This window comes from Aplosporella prunicola (genome assembly GCF_010093885.1).
Source record: "Aplosporella prunicola CBS 121167 unplaced genomic scaffold K452scaffold_1, whole genome shotgun sequence".
Classification (NCBI taxonomy): Eukaryota; Fungi; Ascomycota; class Dothideomycetes; order Botryosphaeriales; family Aplosporellaceae; genus Aplosporella; species Aplosporella prunicola.
The window spans coordinates 550,376-564,447 of NW_022983529.1; the positions used below are offsets into that span (position 1 = coordinate 550,376).

At 58.6% G+C, this 14,072-nt stretch overlaps 7 protein-coding genes across 7 annotated transcripts; 6 read left to right on the plus strand and 1 right to left on the minus strand.

The window, feature by feature from the left end:
* Positions 1-370: 370 nt before the first annotated feature.
* On the plus strand, positions 371-3,886 carry K452DRAFT_282173 (uncharacterized protein). Its single transcript, XM_033539542.1, has 3 exons — positions 371-485; positions 567-3,719; positions 3,788-3,886. Exons 2-3 carry the CDS (start codon positions 620-622, stop codon positions 3,865-3,867), a joined length of 3,180 nt encoding a protein of 1,059 aa, XP_033402901.1. The 5' UTR covers positions 371-485; positions 567-619; the 3' UTR covers positions 3,868-3,886.
* Positions 3,887-4,432: 546 nt separating this feature from the next.
* K452DRAFT_3142 (uncharacterized protein) lies at positions 4,433-5,901 on the plus strand. The gene is made up of 3 exons (XM_033543732.1): positions 4,433-4,602; positions 4,666-4,807; positions 4,862-5,901. The coding sequence occupies exons 2-3, from the start codon at positions 4,708-4,710 to the stop codon at positions 5,839-5,841; spliced, it is 1,080 nt and encodes a 359-aa protein (XP_033402902.1). The 5' UTR covers positions 4,433-4,602; positions 4,666-4,707; the 3' UTR covers positions 5,842-5,901.
* Positions 5,902-6,023: 122 nt separating this feature from the next.
* On the plus strand, positions 6,024-7,130 carry K452DRAFT_323374 (uncharacterized protein; the record flags this gene model as incomplete). The annotated part of the gene is made up of 1 exon (XM_033544634.1): positions 6,024-7,130. One exon carries the CDS (start codon positions 6,024-6,026, stop codon positions 7,128-7,130), a length of 1,107 nt encoding a protein of 368 aa, XP_033402903.1.
* Positions 7,131-7,995: 865 nt separating this feature from the next.
* K452DRAFT_282176 (uncharacterized protein) lies at positions 7,996-9,313 on the minus strand. The gene is made up of 3 exons (XM_033539543.1): positions 9,265-9,313; positions 8,196-9,189; positions 7,996-8,125 (listed from the first exon to the last, which is right to left on the minus strand). The coding sequence occupies exons 1-3, from the start codon at positions 9,277-9,279 to the stop codon at positions 8,100-8,102; spliced, it is 1,035 nt and encodes a 344-aa protein (XP_033402904.1). The 5' UTR covers positions 9,280-9,313; the 3' UTR covers positions 7,996-8,099.
* A 522-nt stretch (positions 9,314-9,835) lies between these two features.
* K452DRAFT_218093 (uncharacterized protein) lies at positions 9,836-11,841 on the plus strand (the record flags this gene model as incomplete). The annotated part of the gene is made up of 3 exons (XM_033536335.1): positions 9,836-9,923; positions 9,984-10,560; positions 10,614-11,841. 3 exons carry the CDS (start codon positions 9,836-9,838, stop codon positions 11,839-11,841), a joined length of 1,893 nt encoding a protein of 630 aa, XP_033402905.1.
* Positions 11,842-11,979: 138 nt separating this feature from the next.
* Positions 11,980-12,825, plus strand: K452DRAFT_3258 (uncharacterized protein). The gene has a single exon (XM_033544806.1). The coding sequence runs from the start codon at positions 12,119-12,121 to the stop codon at positions 12,572-12,574; it is 456 nt and encodes a 151-aa protein (XP_033402906.1). The 5' UTR covers positions 11,980-12,118; the 3' UTR covers positions 12,575-12,825.
* Positions 12,826-13,077: 252 nt separating this feature from the next.
* K452DRAFT_217416 (uncharacterized protein) lies at positions 13,078-14,019 on the plus strand (the record flags this gene model as incomplete). The annotated part of the gene is made up of 4 exons (XM_033536284.1): positions 13,078-13,210; positions 13,450-13,520; positions 13,611-13,801; positions 13,860-14,019. 4 exons carry the CDS (start codon positions 13,078-13,080, stop codon positions 14,017-14,019), a joined length of 555 nt encoding a protein of 184 aa, XP_033402907.1.
* Between the last annotated feature and the right edge of the window lie 53 nt (positions 14,020-14,072).

The window sequence follows — 14,072 nt, forward strand, 5'->3', positions numbered from 1 at the left end:
AAGGTTTTTTCTTTGCGATGGATCTCAGGGCCCAGCCCAGCACGTGACTGGCTGGATGCATGGTTTGTGTTAGTTTTATGCGAATGGCTTCTTCGTGCAATTGGTGACTGGTTATATTTTTTTTATTTATCTTGGTCAAACTAGCTCTTGCGTCATGAATCCCTTGTGCTTGGCCCTTGGGCCGGGGCGGGCGGCATGGCGGGAGGCTATCCCCACGATCTGGCGTGGCCAATGGCAGGGCGCGGCCATGGGCGAGAAAAGCCTCATTCGACAAGCAACGGTTGTCGGGTCGTCTGTTGTGGTGCATTGGCCGCCGTCTTGGATGTCTTGTTTCTTATCGCCGGGCTGCCCTCCCCACCTGTCTTTCTCTCATCCATCGCCTTGTCGCCTGCTTTTCGCGCGCCCTCGCAACTCCAGGCAGCACTCGCGCTCGCTCCCGTCCCCGTCCACTTTCCCTCGCGCCGCACGCCCTTGTCTCCGATCACGTAGGCCGCCATTCCGCCATTCCGCCATTCCGCGCCCGTTGGCCTGCGAAAAACCACGAGGCTAACGCGTACTCCCGGTAGTCCCTGCCATGCTTCAATGAACCCGCCCGACATTGCCTAGCTTGGGATCGTCCATGGCGGCTTTCGCCCAAGCTTCGCAGCCCCAGACTCCCTCTCGTTCGGGGCAGTCGCACATGCTAGCACGATCCTTCTCTTCGCACAATTCCTTACCGGGCGGCGCGTGCAACTTTCGCGACCTTGGCTCCGGCGCCAATGCGCCCACGTGTGGTTGTAAACGCTTCTGGTGCACTCAGCCTGCTGCGACAAACGACGATGCGAACAACCTCGCCTGTATATGCGGTCACCATGCCTGCTTCCACGACATTATCGAGCCCGGAGCTGCTCTGTCCTTCGGGAATGCGGCCACGCCGCCATTGGGGTCTTTGGGTCAACTCATAGAGGTTCGACCTGGGGTATACTTTGATGTTTCCAAATCCCAGGATCGTTCCGGCGCAGTCCTTCACGAGCCCATTGACCCGGAAGCTCTAGGACGCACGAAAAGTATGCCAGCGCCCACAAAGCAGTCGTGGTTGGGGCCAGGGCAGGTTGGGTTGGATAATGGAAAACAATCGGTACGTGACTTTGCTACAAGACCTGGAGACCAGAGACCTCCATCAGGCGTCCAGCACAGAGACACAACGGATGCCCTTCGCCCAGGCTTCTCAAGCGTTCCGTCCATGTGTTTCCTGAACTCGGACGACCGTAAGCCATTGCCTACAGGCGCATGCAACGACGGGACTGACACGCGCCCTGAGCATCGCTCTAAAGATATACATGACGCTCCTCAAAAGACCTCGTCAGGCTTGGGGCTCTCCATGCATTCCATGGCCGATCGGCTGAACAACGCTTGCCTCACTTCCTTCTACCCCGAAGGCCAACAGCAGTCATTTCAGCAACAGCGTGAGCCATCGCTAGCACCTACGATACAGTACTCGACAGACGGGGAAGAAGTAGGCCCTCGCCCCAGCCCCAGCCAAACTTTCATCGATCACGTTCTGCGTATGCGTGAGGTAAGGCGTCATCCTGACGTTCAGCATGCCGTCCCCCCAGATGAGTTGATCCCGAGCTCTACGGAGGTGGCCACGCCCACTACTCCAACTACCCCCGACCTGAAAACATTCGAGCAAGCCATTCATGCAGCGGGTACGCTGACGGGCATATTTGGGCGCGATGTTGCCGACGATGGAAAGGAAGACGCTGGTGGTGAGCAGACAAGGAAGACTCCAAATTCTTGGCCAAATGCTGCACTAAATCCCAACCGGAGGCATTCGTACACTGCAGACCCCGGAAACCATGTGGATACAGCCGATCCTTTACGCGACAAACTGATATTGCGTAAACTTGCGCAACACTTCGACACCATGCACAAGCACCTGACTGGTTATCCTAATGTCTCATCATTATTCCAACAAGTTATGGATCGACTAAATGCCCTTGAGAACGCATCATTCTACACGATTCCCGCCGAAGAAATCAACGAAAAGTTTGAATGGTTCGATGGTCGGCTTGTCGAGCTGGAATACCGAACGAACGACAATGACAGGCTCCAGACTGTTGTTGATGCGGACTATGACAAGGGAGAAGATAGAGTTACCAGGCGGCGTAGAGCGCAAAGCTCGTTCTCCGACGGATCAAACGGCGGAAACTCCACTCAGGAACGTCTTGAATCTCTCGAGCAGCGAGTTGAAGATATTGAGTCTTCCGCCCTACCCTCGCCAACGTCTCCGTGGGAGATTGAGGTCGTGCTCTTGCCTTGGGGAAGAGAATTAAAAGGCATTTGGTTGTCACCGGACGAAGACTTTGGCAACTCATTACTGTCATCGCAAGCTTCGGATGAATCATCTCGAAAGCGAACTACTCGATCGCCATCAAAGACCACAAAACGGCTGACGAGCGCTGTAACCAAAGGCTGGACTGACCCGCCACACCATGTCCTTGTACCCAAAGCGGCAGGGCGCCATGGATACATCTACAATCGACTGAAAAGTCGGGGACTTGTTCGGAAGGTCACTCTCAGGAGCAATGGAGCTTGCAACGTCATGAAGGCAATCATAGAGACTTTTGGTGAGACGCTCGAAATCTTGAACGAGGCGTCCACCGAAGGTTCAGCCAGTGAAACGGACGGATATCACGGTCTCAGCGCACCACTCATACCATTGCGAAAGGTCCACAGGGAGAATCGTCTCGAGTTTCTGACTTACGATGAGATGGTCACACCTGCAGTCTGGACAGCCGACTTTCTGAAAAGCAGCGTCTTGATGCGGGCACCGGGAGGTTTTTTGAGACGTTTATACGTTACTCAGCGCGATGGCTACCTGCAGAACAGTGACGCGGAAATGTCTAACTGGACCTGGCAACGCATCAAGAAGCTTCCGCGCGTGCATTTACCGGAGGATAACCAGTATCGGTCAAGAAGCAGAATGGTCGAAAAAGCTGATCTCTTGGAAGCTTGCTGGAATTTCAACCCTAACCTAGATCCTCCTTACAGTGAAGTATCCTCGCTAAATTCACAGCAAAGCTGTCTATCTCAAGGTAGCGAAGATCCTTCGGCTTCATTTGCCTCTAACCAGCTTTCTCTGCGACCGGCACCCCACCAGAAGGCTATGTCTGAGCCAACAGGCCCGGTCCGTAAGCAGCTGCCGACACCGCAAACGGAGTCAGTTCAACGAGCAAGCCCATTCAGACGTACCATCTCTCCGCTGGTGTTTGCAGAGGAACTATCCGACTCGACTGCGCAGACACACCGGTCTAAGCGTCCCATGACTGCTTCTTTTGAAAATGAAAAGGCATCACAAGGCCACCCTGGTGTGCCAGCTCCTCCATATTCAAGTACGAAGCGCCGCCGTACGGTTCGGCCTCCTGATGCCTCGTCAGGTGCGAAGGCCGGCCCATACGGGTTCACGCCTGGGCGTTCCAAAGAGCCCCCTTCGCCTTTGGATGCAGCTCCAAGTTCATCGGAGCAGCACAGTCAAGCCACAGCTGACGATCCGGCACAATCACAGAAGAAAGGCGCCATGTCATTCGCTTACGCGACACCACACAGCGGGCCAGCCGAAATAAAAGATGACTGGATTGAAGGCGGCGATACCGAGCCTGACAGTGCTAGCGAAAGCGATGCGGACGAGACAAATGGCAAAATGCAGGAGATGAAAGAGGAAGCAGACAGTTGGAGCGGTATTGACCCCGAGATTGAGGCGGAGCCAGAGGAGGAGCAGAACAAAGGAGCGCTGATTAATGTTCAGGGAGCGTCGAGCACGGAGGACCTGGACGATTACAGCAGGGTGTTGTTCGAGGACTCGGAGGGAGAGGAGGAAGGGCGTGACACTTCGATGATTGATGAAGCCATCTATGAGGAGGATAAAGACATCTCTGAGGATGAATCCATCAATGAGGATATACCCCCTAAGGAGATCCCGTCATTAGGTTGGGCGTTGGAGACATGGGATAAAATCTTAAGCCAAGACATTTGAGGAGCGTCAGGCAGAAGGCAGTGGCTGGTTGTTGGAGTTGGCCAGGGGCTGGGGTCGAGGGATCAGTTTGTTTTGGGTATTTATTTTTGAGCGGAAGATCTAGCGGGGAGTTCATGTCTCATTATTTACTCGACTCTTTGTATGTACGTAGCACCTCAACCATACTCCGCTGTAGACCATACCACTCACTCGACACTGGACGGAAGAGACGGATCGGGTCAAGGTCGGGCCCAGGCCTTGCCATTGTGCCATGAACGCGTCACTCTGCTCCTTTCGGTGCATGATCTGAACCGGTGTGGGTTCGATTCATCAATTCGATGTTGCAATAATGCTTGAGGCTCGCGGAGCACAGGGCTCGCTACGTATGCAGCTTACGGTAACTGGTTCTCTGGGCACGCTCAGCCTCATCCGTTGCGTCACACCCGCGCAGCTCGACGTCGCCGCAATTGCAAGCACGAGAAAGGGAGCTCTGGAAGCTAGGCCTGGCGCCAAACACGAGCGCAACGGCCGCATGGCGGAGGATGCCGGGCGGGCGTAGGATGCCGGGCGGTGAGCTGCCCCGCCATCGGCAAGAGGGGCCCTGAGTTGTACGTGAACGTATCGAGTCAGGCTGAGGGCGGAGCTTGGGACTGATAATGATATATATTTAGCTCCCAAGAGCCCCCTAGACCATCCATCCCACTCGAAGCACCATGCCGAACCTGAACTCCCTCATCCAGAGCATCACGCACGATGTGCGCCATCTGATCCCCGAGGAAATCGATAAGGCCTTTGCCTCTATCAAATGCATTGGTATCGTCGCCCAGCCTCCCCTCTCCGCACACTAGCTCTGACAAAGCTTCGCAGACCTCATCTCCAAGCCTCTGGGCTCCAAGATCCTCTCGTACTCGGACGAATGGTTCGCGGCGGCTGAGAACCTGACGACGCCCACGGCGCCGGTCCGCAAGCCGGGCGTCTTCACGCACGCCGGAGCTTGGTACGACGGGTGGGAGACGCGGCGGCACAACTCGGAGGAGGCGGACTGGGTGGTGATCCGGCTGGGAGTGGCCAGCGGCAAGGTCAAGGGCATTGAGATCGACACGTCCTTCTTCTCGGGCAACCACGCGCCGGAGATCGCGGTGCAGGGATGCTTCGGCGACGACGACGAGGCGATCAAGGACCCCAACTACGACGGCTGGCAGACGATCCTGTCGAAGCAGGAGTGCGGCCCCAACCAGCGCCAGGCGTGGCTGCTGCCCAAGGAGACTGAGGACGCCTTCACCCACGTGCGTCTGCTCATGTTCCCGGACGGCGGCATTGCGCGCTTCCGCCTGTTCGGCTCGGCCGTGCCCATCTTCCCCAGCAGTGCCGATCAGAGCTTCGATCTGGCCGCCCTGGTCAACGGCGGCATCGCCATCGACTGCTCCGACGAACACTTTGGCACCAAGGACAACCTGCTGCTGCCGGGCCGCGGCGTCGACATGGGCGACGGCTGGGAGACGAAGCGCACGCGCGGCGAGCACATTGACTGGGTCATAGTGCGGCTGGGCACCGAGGGCGAGATCGAGAAGCTCGTCCTCGACACGGCCCACTTCCGCGGCAACTTCCCCAAGGAGATGCAGGTGTTTGCCGGCCACTTTGGCGACAAGGACCCCGACAGCCACCACAACGACGACTGGGTCGAGATCCTCGAGCCCCAGCCCGCCGGCCCCGACCAGGAGCACGAGTACGAGGGCGACGTGCTGAAGGAAGTGGCCGGCAAGGCCTACACGCACGTCAAGCTCGTCATCATCCCCGACGGCGGCGTCAAGCGGCTGCGCGTCATTGGCAGGCGCAGGATGTGGTAAATGATACCCACGGATATATAGAGAATATGACACGCTATGGTGTTTGACTGCGTAGCTCGCGTGTGTGCCTGAGGCATCACATAAGTGATAAGGGCGTGACTAAGCGGAGCGATAAGGAAAAAAGTTCAGTTACGCGCGCCGGGGAAGTTGCGATGCATCCACGACAGACAAATCCACCAGCCATGGCCGCGACCCAAGACAACTCGCTGCCGGCTCTGCTGAGCAACCTCACTGCTTCCCTGACCTCGGCCTCGGAACTCGTCCCCGACCAAGACTCCACCATTCCCCCCAAAGACGGCATCTCGCTCCTCGACGTCAAGAACGAGCTGCTGCTCTCCTACCTGCAGAACCTCGTCTTCCTCATTCTCCTCAAGCTGCGCAACACGCCCGCCAAGTCCGCCGCCAAGTCTGCCGCCAAGTCCGACTCCGACGAGGCCGTCGTCAAGAAGCTCGTCGAGCTGAGGCTGTACCTGGAGAAGGGCGTGCGTCCGCTCGAGGGCCGCCTCAAGTACCAGGTCGACAAGGTGGTGCGCGCGGCCGAAGATGCTGCGCGCGCCGAGGCGCAAAAGGACGAGGCCGCGAAGCCTGCCGCGAAGAAGAAGGCTACGAGCGAGGACGCCAGCGACGACGAGTCCGGCTCCGGCTCCGACGAGGACGAGGACGCCGACATTGACGAGCTGGCCTACCGCCCCAACCCCCTCGCCTTCGCCCGCCCCGCGGCCGCGGCCGAGGAAAGCAAGAAGGCGGCGCGCGAAGAGCCCAGCGACGGCATCTACCGCCCGCCGCGCATCACGGCGACGGCCATGCCCGAGTTCACGACGCGCGGCCGCGAGGAAAAGGGCGCGTACAAGCCGGCCAAGTCGGCGACGCTGGACGAGTTCATTGCGACAGAGCTGTCGGGCGCGCCCCTCGCCCAGCCCAGCATCGGCAGCAACGTCGAGGCCGGCGGGCGGCGCACCAAGAGCGCGCGCGAGCGCGAGGAAGAGGCCGAGCGCCGCAACTACGAGGAGTCCAACTTTGTGCGCCTGCCCAAGGAGAGCAAGAAGGACCGCGCCAAGAAGCGCGATCGCGGTGCTGGGGGCTATGGTGGCGAGGATTGGCGTGGCTTGGGTGCGGGTATCGACCGCATTGAGAGGCTGACGTCGAAGAAGGAGAGGGGTGGCACTGCGGGCGCGTTGGACCGGAGCAGGAAGAGGGCGGTGGATGATGGGCCGAGGGGGTCGGGCGAGGGGGCCCAGGCCGGTGCCATGTTTGCGAAGAGGAGGAAGGTGCAGTCGAGGAGGAAGTGAGTGTGTGTGTGTAGTGTAGGAGGGCATTTTTCAGGCGTTTGGGATGTTGTTGTTAATTACTTTTCTACCCACCACCTACCTACCTACTTGCATCCGAATCCGTTAGATGGATATATATACCTAGGTAGATCAAACGGCTGTTTGCGATGCGTGCATCCCGATGTCTACGCAATAAAAGTACTCCAGAACCAGACAGACAAACAAACAAACAAACCCTCTCATATATACCTACCTACCTCCTAGCACTACCTCCTAGCACCACCACCACAGCCTCACCGCAGCCACCCTCCCTCCCTCCAGCTCAGCCCCATACGGACACGGAGACGGAGTACGCAACCCACCTTAGGTACCTACCTAGTCCGTCCGCCCCCCTCCCCCCCTCTCTCCTCGTGTCTCGGGTCTCAACCCGAAACCGAAATCGCAAACACTAACACCGCTGCACCGCCATCATGGCGGAACAATGGGCTGATTGATTGATTGGCTCCGCCCCAGCGCGCGAGAACGCAGGAACGCGCGGCTTGCGGCTTGCGGCTTGCACTGCCCCCTTCTCGGAGGATTGAAGTTATGCTCTTTTTTTTTTTTTTTTTTGTTTGTTTTGTTTGGTTGGGTTTTTTGGGTTTGGGTTTTGGGACCGGGGATTGGGTTTTTGCTTGGGACTGGGACTGGGACTGGTTTGTGTGTGTGTGTGGGGGTTGCGGGGCGAGAGATGGGAATCATGATGGGGATTGTGGCGGGAATTGTGGGTGTGGGTAGGTGGGGACGGGAGGGAGATCGCAGATCGGAGGAGGGGTGGGTGTACAGCGCGTGTGGGGGGATGTGTGCATGGAAGCTTGAAGGGAGGAGGTAGGGGACTGTGAGAAGTACTCGTAGGTAGGTAAATTAGTCGGTCAGGTAGGCATGAATGTTTCGTTTCCTTCATCTCTAGCAATGCATCTCTATCTCTAATTCTAACATCCGCAGCAAGCTCGCCTAGAAGCTGCTGAGGCCGGGCCAATCTATACAAAAACACCAACGTCAGCCCAAAAATGCCCGTAGCAGGAACCGAGCAGCAGCAGTAGTACGCACCAAACTTGGTCACGTCGGCGTTGCGCTTGACGACGCGCACCTCGTCGCCCACGCGCAGCGTCTTGCCCGCGTCGGCCGGGCCCGGGAAGCCGTAGCGGCCAAACACCGGGCTCCATTTGGCGCCCGAGTCGATGCGGCGGTCCTTCTGCAGCTTCTTGAGCACCTGGCCCGACTCGCCGGCGCCGGGCTTGCCCGTCGCGTAGTCGACGTTGACGCTGGCGCAGCGGAAGCAGTTGTGCGGCAGGCTGAAGCGCACGCCGCTGCCCGTCGCGATCTCGCCCCAGAGATCCTCTTCCCATGCCGCGCCCGCGCCCGACACGACAATGTTCGGCCGGAACTTGGTCACGTCCATGGGCCGCTCGGCGGAGGGCAGCCGCGCCGACACGTCCGCCAGCGACGTCGCTGACACGACGAGCACGGGCGCGCAGTCGGCGAAGGTGATGCCGTCGTCTTTGGCAGCGGTGTCGGCGCCGCTGTTACCGCCGAGCAGGGAGGGCACGCTGCTCGCGAGCGAGGACAACCACGACGACGACGTGCTCTGCGGACGCGACATCAGGACGGGGCGACGGTGATGGCCCAGGTAGGCGAGCACGACGTCGAAGCCAAAGCAGCGCGAGAACCAGCCGTTGAGGGCGGGGCCCATGTCAAAGGCGCTGGTCGGGCTCTGGTGCATCACGACGTCGAGCAGGGGCGCGTCGTCGGTGGCCGGGTGCAGCGGCACGTCGACGCTTGCAGGGTCGCCGTCGGGCGGCCTGAAGGTCACGGTGATGGCGCCGTTGCTGCCGCGCTCGGACTCGGCCAACGGCGACGGCGGCGTGATGGCCGTGTGGAAGAGCGTCATCTGCGGGAAGCGCGAGACGTGCATGTTCTCGAGGGAGCCGTCGGCCTTGACCCTGAGCAGCATGAATCGCCGGTCATATTGGAAGCCGGACGGGGTGAGGGTTGCCTCGGGCGTGGATATGCCGCGCAGCGACTTGATGGGGTAGGTGTAGAGCTATCGAAGGCGCGTGTCAAAGACGAGGGCAAAAGCAGATGGCCATGGCGCACTAGCGGGAGAGCGGTTACATACTTGAGCGATGTTCATGGTGATTGGGGCTGAGTGACGGACGGGAGTCAAGACCTAAGGAGTCGTCGTCTGAGGAGAAGCCCTAACTAACTACCCTAGGTACCTATACTTAGCCATCATGATACGGCCGGTGATTCCGCCACAAGGCTGAAGCAGGAAGGCAAATACGGGGCGGCGGGAGCGGGTCTCTCTACTCTCTCTCACGACGATCGAAGCCAGTAGTTACCGAGGGGCTGTGCATCCCGACGTCACCGTTGTCATTGGCCGTTACCTCGATGCGCGTGCCACTGCCCTGTTGTTGCCGCTTGACCGTGACTCTCTCTCTCTCTTTCTCTCTTACTTCTTGTTCTGTCCCCCTCGTTTGTCGCCCACGCGGCTTAGCTAGTTTAGTCAGGCTCATCAGGAACCTGCAGAATCAAAAAAGGCGACTCCGCCCTCGTGCGAGGAACATCCCTACCTGCTCCTACCCACTCCTACAAAACCTTTGCGACACCGACTCTTTGCACCTTGCCCTTCCTCTTCCTCCAACCTCTACTATCTTCCCCCAAACCTTACTTTCCAGGCCGCTACCGGCATGCCTGAACGGCTAGTCGTCGAGAACACGGGCGCTCTGCGCCGAAAAGACACCACCAAGGGTCCACCGCTGCGCATCCTGTCGCTAGGTAAGCTATCGCTCGCCGAGGCCCTGCACTTGCAGTTTGCTAACCAGTGTCGCTTCTCAGATGGCGGTGGAGTGCGCGGCTACTCGATGCTGATCCTCCTGCAGGAGCTCATGCACCGAACCTTTGTCGAGATCGAAGGCCGAGCTCCCAAGCGAAACGAAATCCCCAAGCCATGCGATCACTTTGACCTGATCGCGGGCACCGGCACTGGCGGGCTGATCGCCATCATGCTCGGTCGCCTGCGGCTCGACCTTGAAACATGCAAGGATGTCTACGTGCGCATGACGAAGCGCGTCTTCGAAACCGACAAGACCATCGCCGGCATACCCTACCGCTCCACGCTGTTCAAGGCCTCGAAACTCGAAGAGGCCATTCGCGAGTGTGTGCGCCAACACACGACGTACGAAGAGGAGGGCAACGATGTGGCGTCCGCGTCATCCGCCGACCTTTCCACTCCCCGCAGCCCAGCCTCGCCAAGGTTCTCCCACGACGAACAGCCTCACCGGAGCTCGAGTACGGCCAGCAGATACAGTCAGATTGGCATGACGCCTCTCCACCCACGCGCTCCCTACGGCTCCATGCGCTGGGGCAATCCGAACGCCCTTCTTTACGACCACAGAGAAAACCGCACCAAGACGTGAGTCGCTCTGCCCCGCGGCTATTTTTACGCGCTTGCTGACGTTATTCTAGCGCCGTCACGGCAGTGTACCGCGGAACTCGTAAGAACGGTAACGCCACCATGCTTAGGTCTTACGATTCCCGGGCCGAACTAGCACCCGATTTCGACTGCACTATTTGGCAAGCCGGCCGCGCAACTTCCGCGACTGGCCTCGCCTTCAAGCCCATCCAAATCGGGCAATCCGTCTTCATCGACGAGGGCGCCGGAAAGTACAACCCTGCTCCCCAGGTACTTGATGAGGCTGTGTGCAATGAGTGGCCTGGACGAGAGGTCGGAGTGTTTGTCAGCATCGGCACGGGAAAGAGGCCGCCGGGAACCAGCAGCCAGCAGCATCTTTGGTGGGAAGGCTTCGTTGGACACGGCATGGGAGACTTTGCTGAGGCTCGGAGGCGCCTGATCTCCAAGATTGAAGGCTGCGAGGACACGCACAAGTACATGATCAAGGAGCACCTGAGCAGGCGCGGCGTCAACATGCAGAATTACTACCGCCTGAACGTGGAAGTGGGTGTCGGAGAATTCGGTATGAACGAGTGGAGCCGGCTTGCAGAGATCAGCACCAACACCCGGATGTACCTGGCCAGGCCCGACGTGCAGGGCATCAACTTGGACGCAGCCTGCAAAATGGCCAAGATTTACAAGGCGAAGAGTCGTTGGGAGCGCCAGCTGCGTGGCGTGAAGGAGGACGCATTAGACGGCGGAAAACCAGAAAAACACCTGCCAAATCTGCCCTCGCCGCCTACGAACATCATGGCCGTCGAGCTCCCCGCCGAGGACGTGGTACTTCCCCCGCAGCCGCTTTCTCCGAGACAGCGTCCGCAATCAGAACAATTCCTCTCGCCCATGAACTTCCAGCACCTCTCGATCGACGAGAAAATCCCCGCTCCCATCGTGGACGACGACGACTACGCCGACTTCCCCATTCCCGTCGACAGCGAACCCGAGGCGCGACACTCGGTCGAGCTGCATTCGCCCCACCGCAGCTCCAACGGCTCGTTCGTGCCCTCGCCGCGCCGGAGCGCCGAGAATGGCAGGCACACGCCGCCTCCTCTCCCGCCAAAGACCCCGCTACCATATCCGGATCGCGACGGCATGGGCAGCCTCCCGGGCAGCCCGACCGCGGCGATGCCGGTGCAACGCCCGCCTAGCCGCGCTCCTGGCGGCTTCCTGCCGTATCCAGACACGGACGGCCCGCCGCCGATGGTGAACATGGCGCGGAAGCCAGAGTACGGGGTCAGGTGAGGGTGAAGCGAGTGTTTATTTTTTCCCTTTCAGCGCGAACCTTATATGAAGTATTCGCATTTGGGCGTTCAAGCGATGATACATCCAGAGATTCCCCCTTTTGGGCGACAGGGCCTCTCTTCTATGTTCGACCAGCCGATGACTTACACCTTCTTTTCTTCTTTCCTACCTCTTACTACTTATATAGCCTTTTTTTTTTTTTTTTTTTGGTTTCGCCTTTTTGGTTTCGCCTTTTTCTTTTATACTTCTGATGACTGTATGACTTTAGATACCTGGGATGACGGCACGGCCGATCCACTTTTTTTTATACTTTGCGAATGGATGGATGGATGGATGGGACTTTTTTCTTCTTCTTCTGCTGCTGCTGCTGCATCTTTGGAATGGGAACTCTGGCAATGCCTCTCTTGTGGGCTGTGTGCAACTGTACTGTACGACAAGGCAGTGGACGCTGCGACTAGGTGCGAGTGCGAAAGGAGTGCGCGTGCGAAGTTGGTTGCGTGGTTGGTTGGTAATACTCTCTACTACTACTACATATCTAGCTACTACTATAACTATTACTACTACCTATATGAGTATCGATAATAATCACCTGCTACAAAGCAAATACCACTGCTACCCTCCCATCCAACCTCTCTCTTGTCAAACGGTCGGGCGGGATGAGACGCGCATGACCGACCTTTTTCCTTGTCGCATGTATTTGATATGTATGTATTCAAATACTCTAGGTAGGTAGGTCCAACGCGGAGCCGTCTCCGCGAAAAGCTGGGACGGCGCGTCATATCAGCCCCGTTAGGACCCTCGGACGACGGACAACGTCGGCCCAGCGTCACGACCGCACGGAACGGTCCGTAGCGAGCGAGCGAGCGAGCGAGACCGACCGTCGGTGCGGTGCAGGTGCGGTGCGGGTGCGGCACTGGGCACTGGCGTCGCCTCGGTCGCCTCTGCGGGCTGGTGTGACGGTGCGAGGGGATGGATTATTCAGCTGCGGGCAATGACGGCATCGGCATCCTCGTCGCCCGGTTCGTTGGGAGGGAAGGGGAAGAGGGTTTGTCAGCGACTTCGCTAGGTAGTTCTTTCGATATCTACATCTCTGTCTACGTCGGTTTTTTGCTTGCCAGTCTGTTTGGTTTAGACGTCTTGTTTTTGCTCTCTTTCCTACTCACTTGGTTTCTTGGATCTCGACCTCGTTGAACCAACAACAACACTAGTCGGTTCACTGTTTGTGAGCAGGACGCAATGGCTTCTTCTTCTTCTTCTTCTTCTGCGGGCAACGGCGGGTTTTTGACGCTGGAGCTGCGTGCGATAGCGTCGGAGGTGGCGGGCTTGTTGAGGGAGCGGGGCGAGACGGTTGCTGTGGCTGAGACGGTGCGTGGTGGTTTTTCCTTTTTTATTGTTGATACTTCTTCTTCTTCTTTATCACCTTTGCTCGAAGGATTGCTTTGGTAAATGGGCTTTGGGCTGAGTCTGTCACATGGTGGGTGCGGTTGGTGAGTGAAGACGGAGAGGATGAGCAGGGAAAAAAGGACTGTGATCCAGGAGAGCAGGCGGATGCCTAGAAGAATGACCAGACAACCTACCTAGTAGCTAACACACACACCACACAGGCAGCAGGCGGCCTCATATCAGCAGCCCTCCTCGCCACGCACGGCGCAAGCAAGATCTACAAAGGCGGCCTCACAGTGCGTAACTACCTAGGAGTCACCAGCAGCTTCCTCCCTTCCTCCATCCCTTCTCCCACATTAACTAACCCCCCCTTTCCCCAACCCCAGCTCTACACCCTCGAGTCCCGCATCGCGTTTGCGGGCTGGACGCACGAGTCGACGGTCGGGTACACCGGGCCCACGCCCGCCATCGTCGCCGGCCTGGCCGCCCACACGCGCGCCACCCTCGGCGCGACGTACGCGGTCAGCGAGAGCGGGACGGCGGGGCCGACGGGCGGGGAGACGCGGAACCGGACGCCGTGAGTGCCCTCTTTTTCTTTGTTTATTCCATATCGTTGCTTATTGTTTATTTTGAAGGGGCTATGTTGCGCTGGCCGTGGGCGGAGAAGCTGGCACGGCGACGAGGGAAGTCGAGACGGGCTTGGGCGGGGACAGGGAGGGCAACATGGTGGCGTTTGCGGTCGAGGGGTTGAAGCTGCTCAGGGACGTCGTCAGGGGCGAGGCCAAGCTGGGATGAGGAGAACAGAACAGGTGGGGACGTGGTAGTGGTGGTGGTGGTGGTGGTGGTGG

Excerpts from the sequence above, each read along its gene's own strand:
- K452DRAFT_3142 (XM_033543732.1), top strand. The coding sequence starts at position 4,708 with ATGCCGAACCTGAACTCCCTCATCCAGAGCATCACGCACGATGTGCGC. Across the intron at positions 4,808-4,861 it reads TGCCTCTATCAAATGCATTG|ACCTCATCTCCAAGCCTCTG; the intron begins GTATCGTCGCCC and ends AAAGCTTCGCAG.
- K452DRAFT_282176 (XM_033539543.1), bottom strand. Across the intron at positions 8,126-8,195 it reads CGCCGACGTGACCAAGTTTG|ATTGGCCCGGCCTCAGCAGC; the intron begins GTGCGTACTACT and ends GTTTTTGTATAG.
- K452DRAFT_282173 (XM_033539542.1), top strand. The coding sequence starts at position 620 with ATGGCGGCTTTCGCCCAAGCTTCGCAGCCCCAGACTCCCTCTCGTTCG. Across the intron at positions 3,720-3,787 it reads GGAAGCAGACAGTTGGAGCG|GGAGCGTCGAGCACGGAGGA; the intron begins GTATTGACCCCG and ends ATTAATGTTCAG.
- K452DRAFT_3258 (XM_033544806.1), top strand. The coding sequence starts at position 12,119 with ATGACGGCACGGCCGATCCACTTTTTTTTATACTTTGCGAATGGATGG.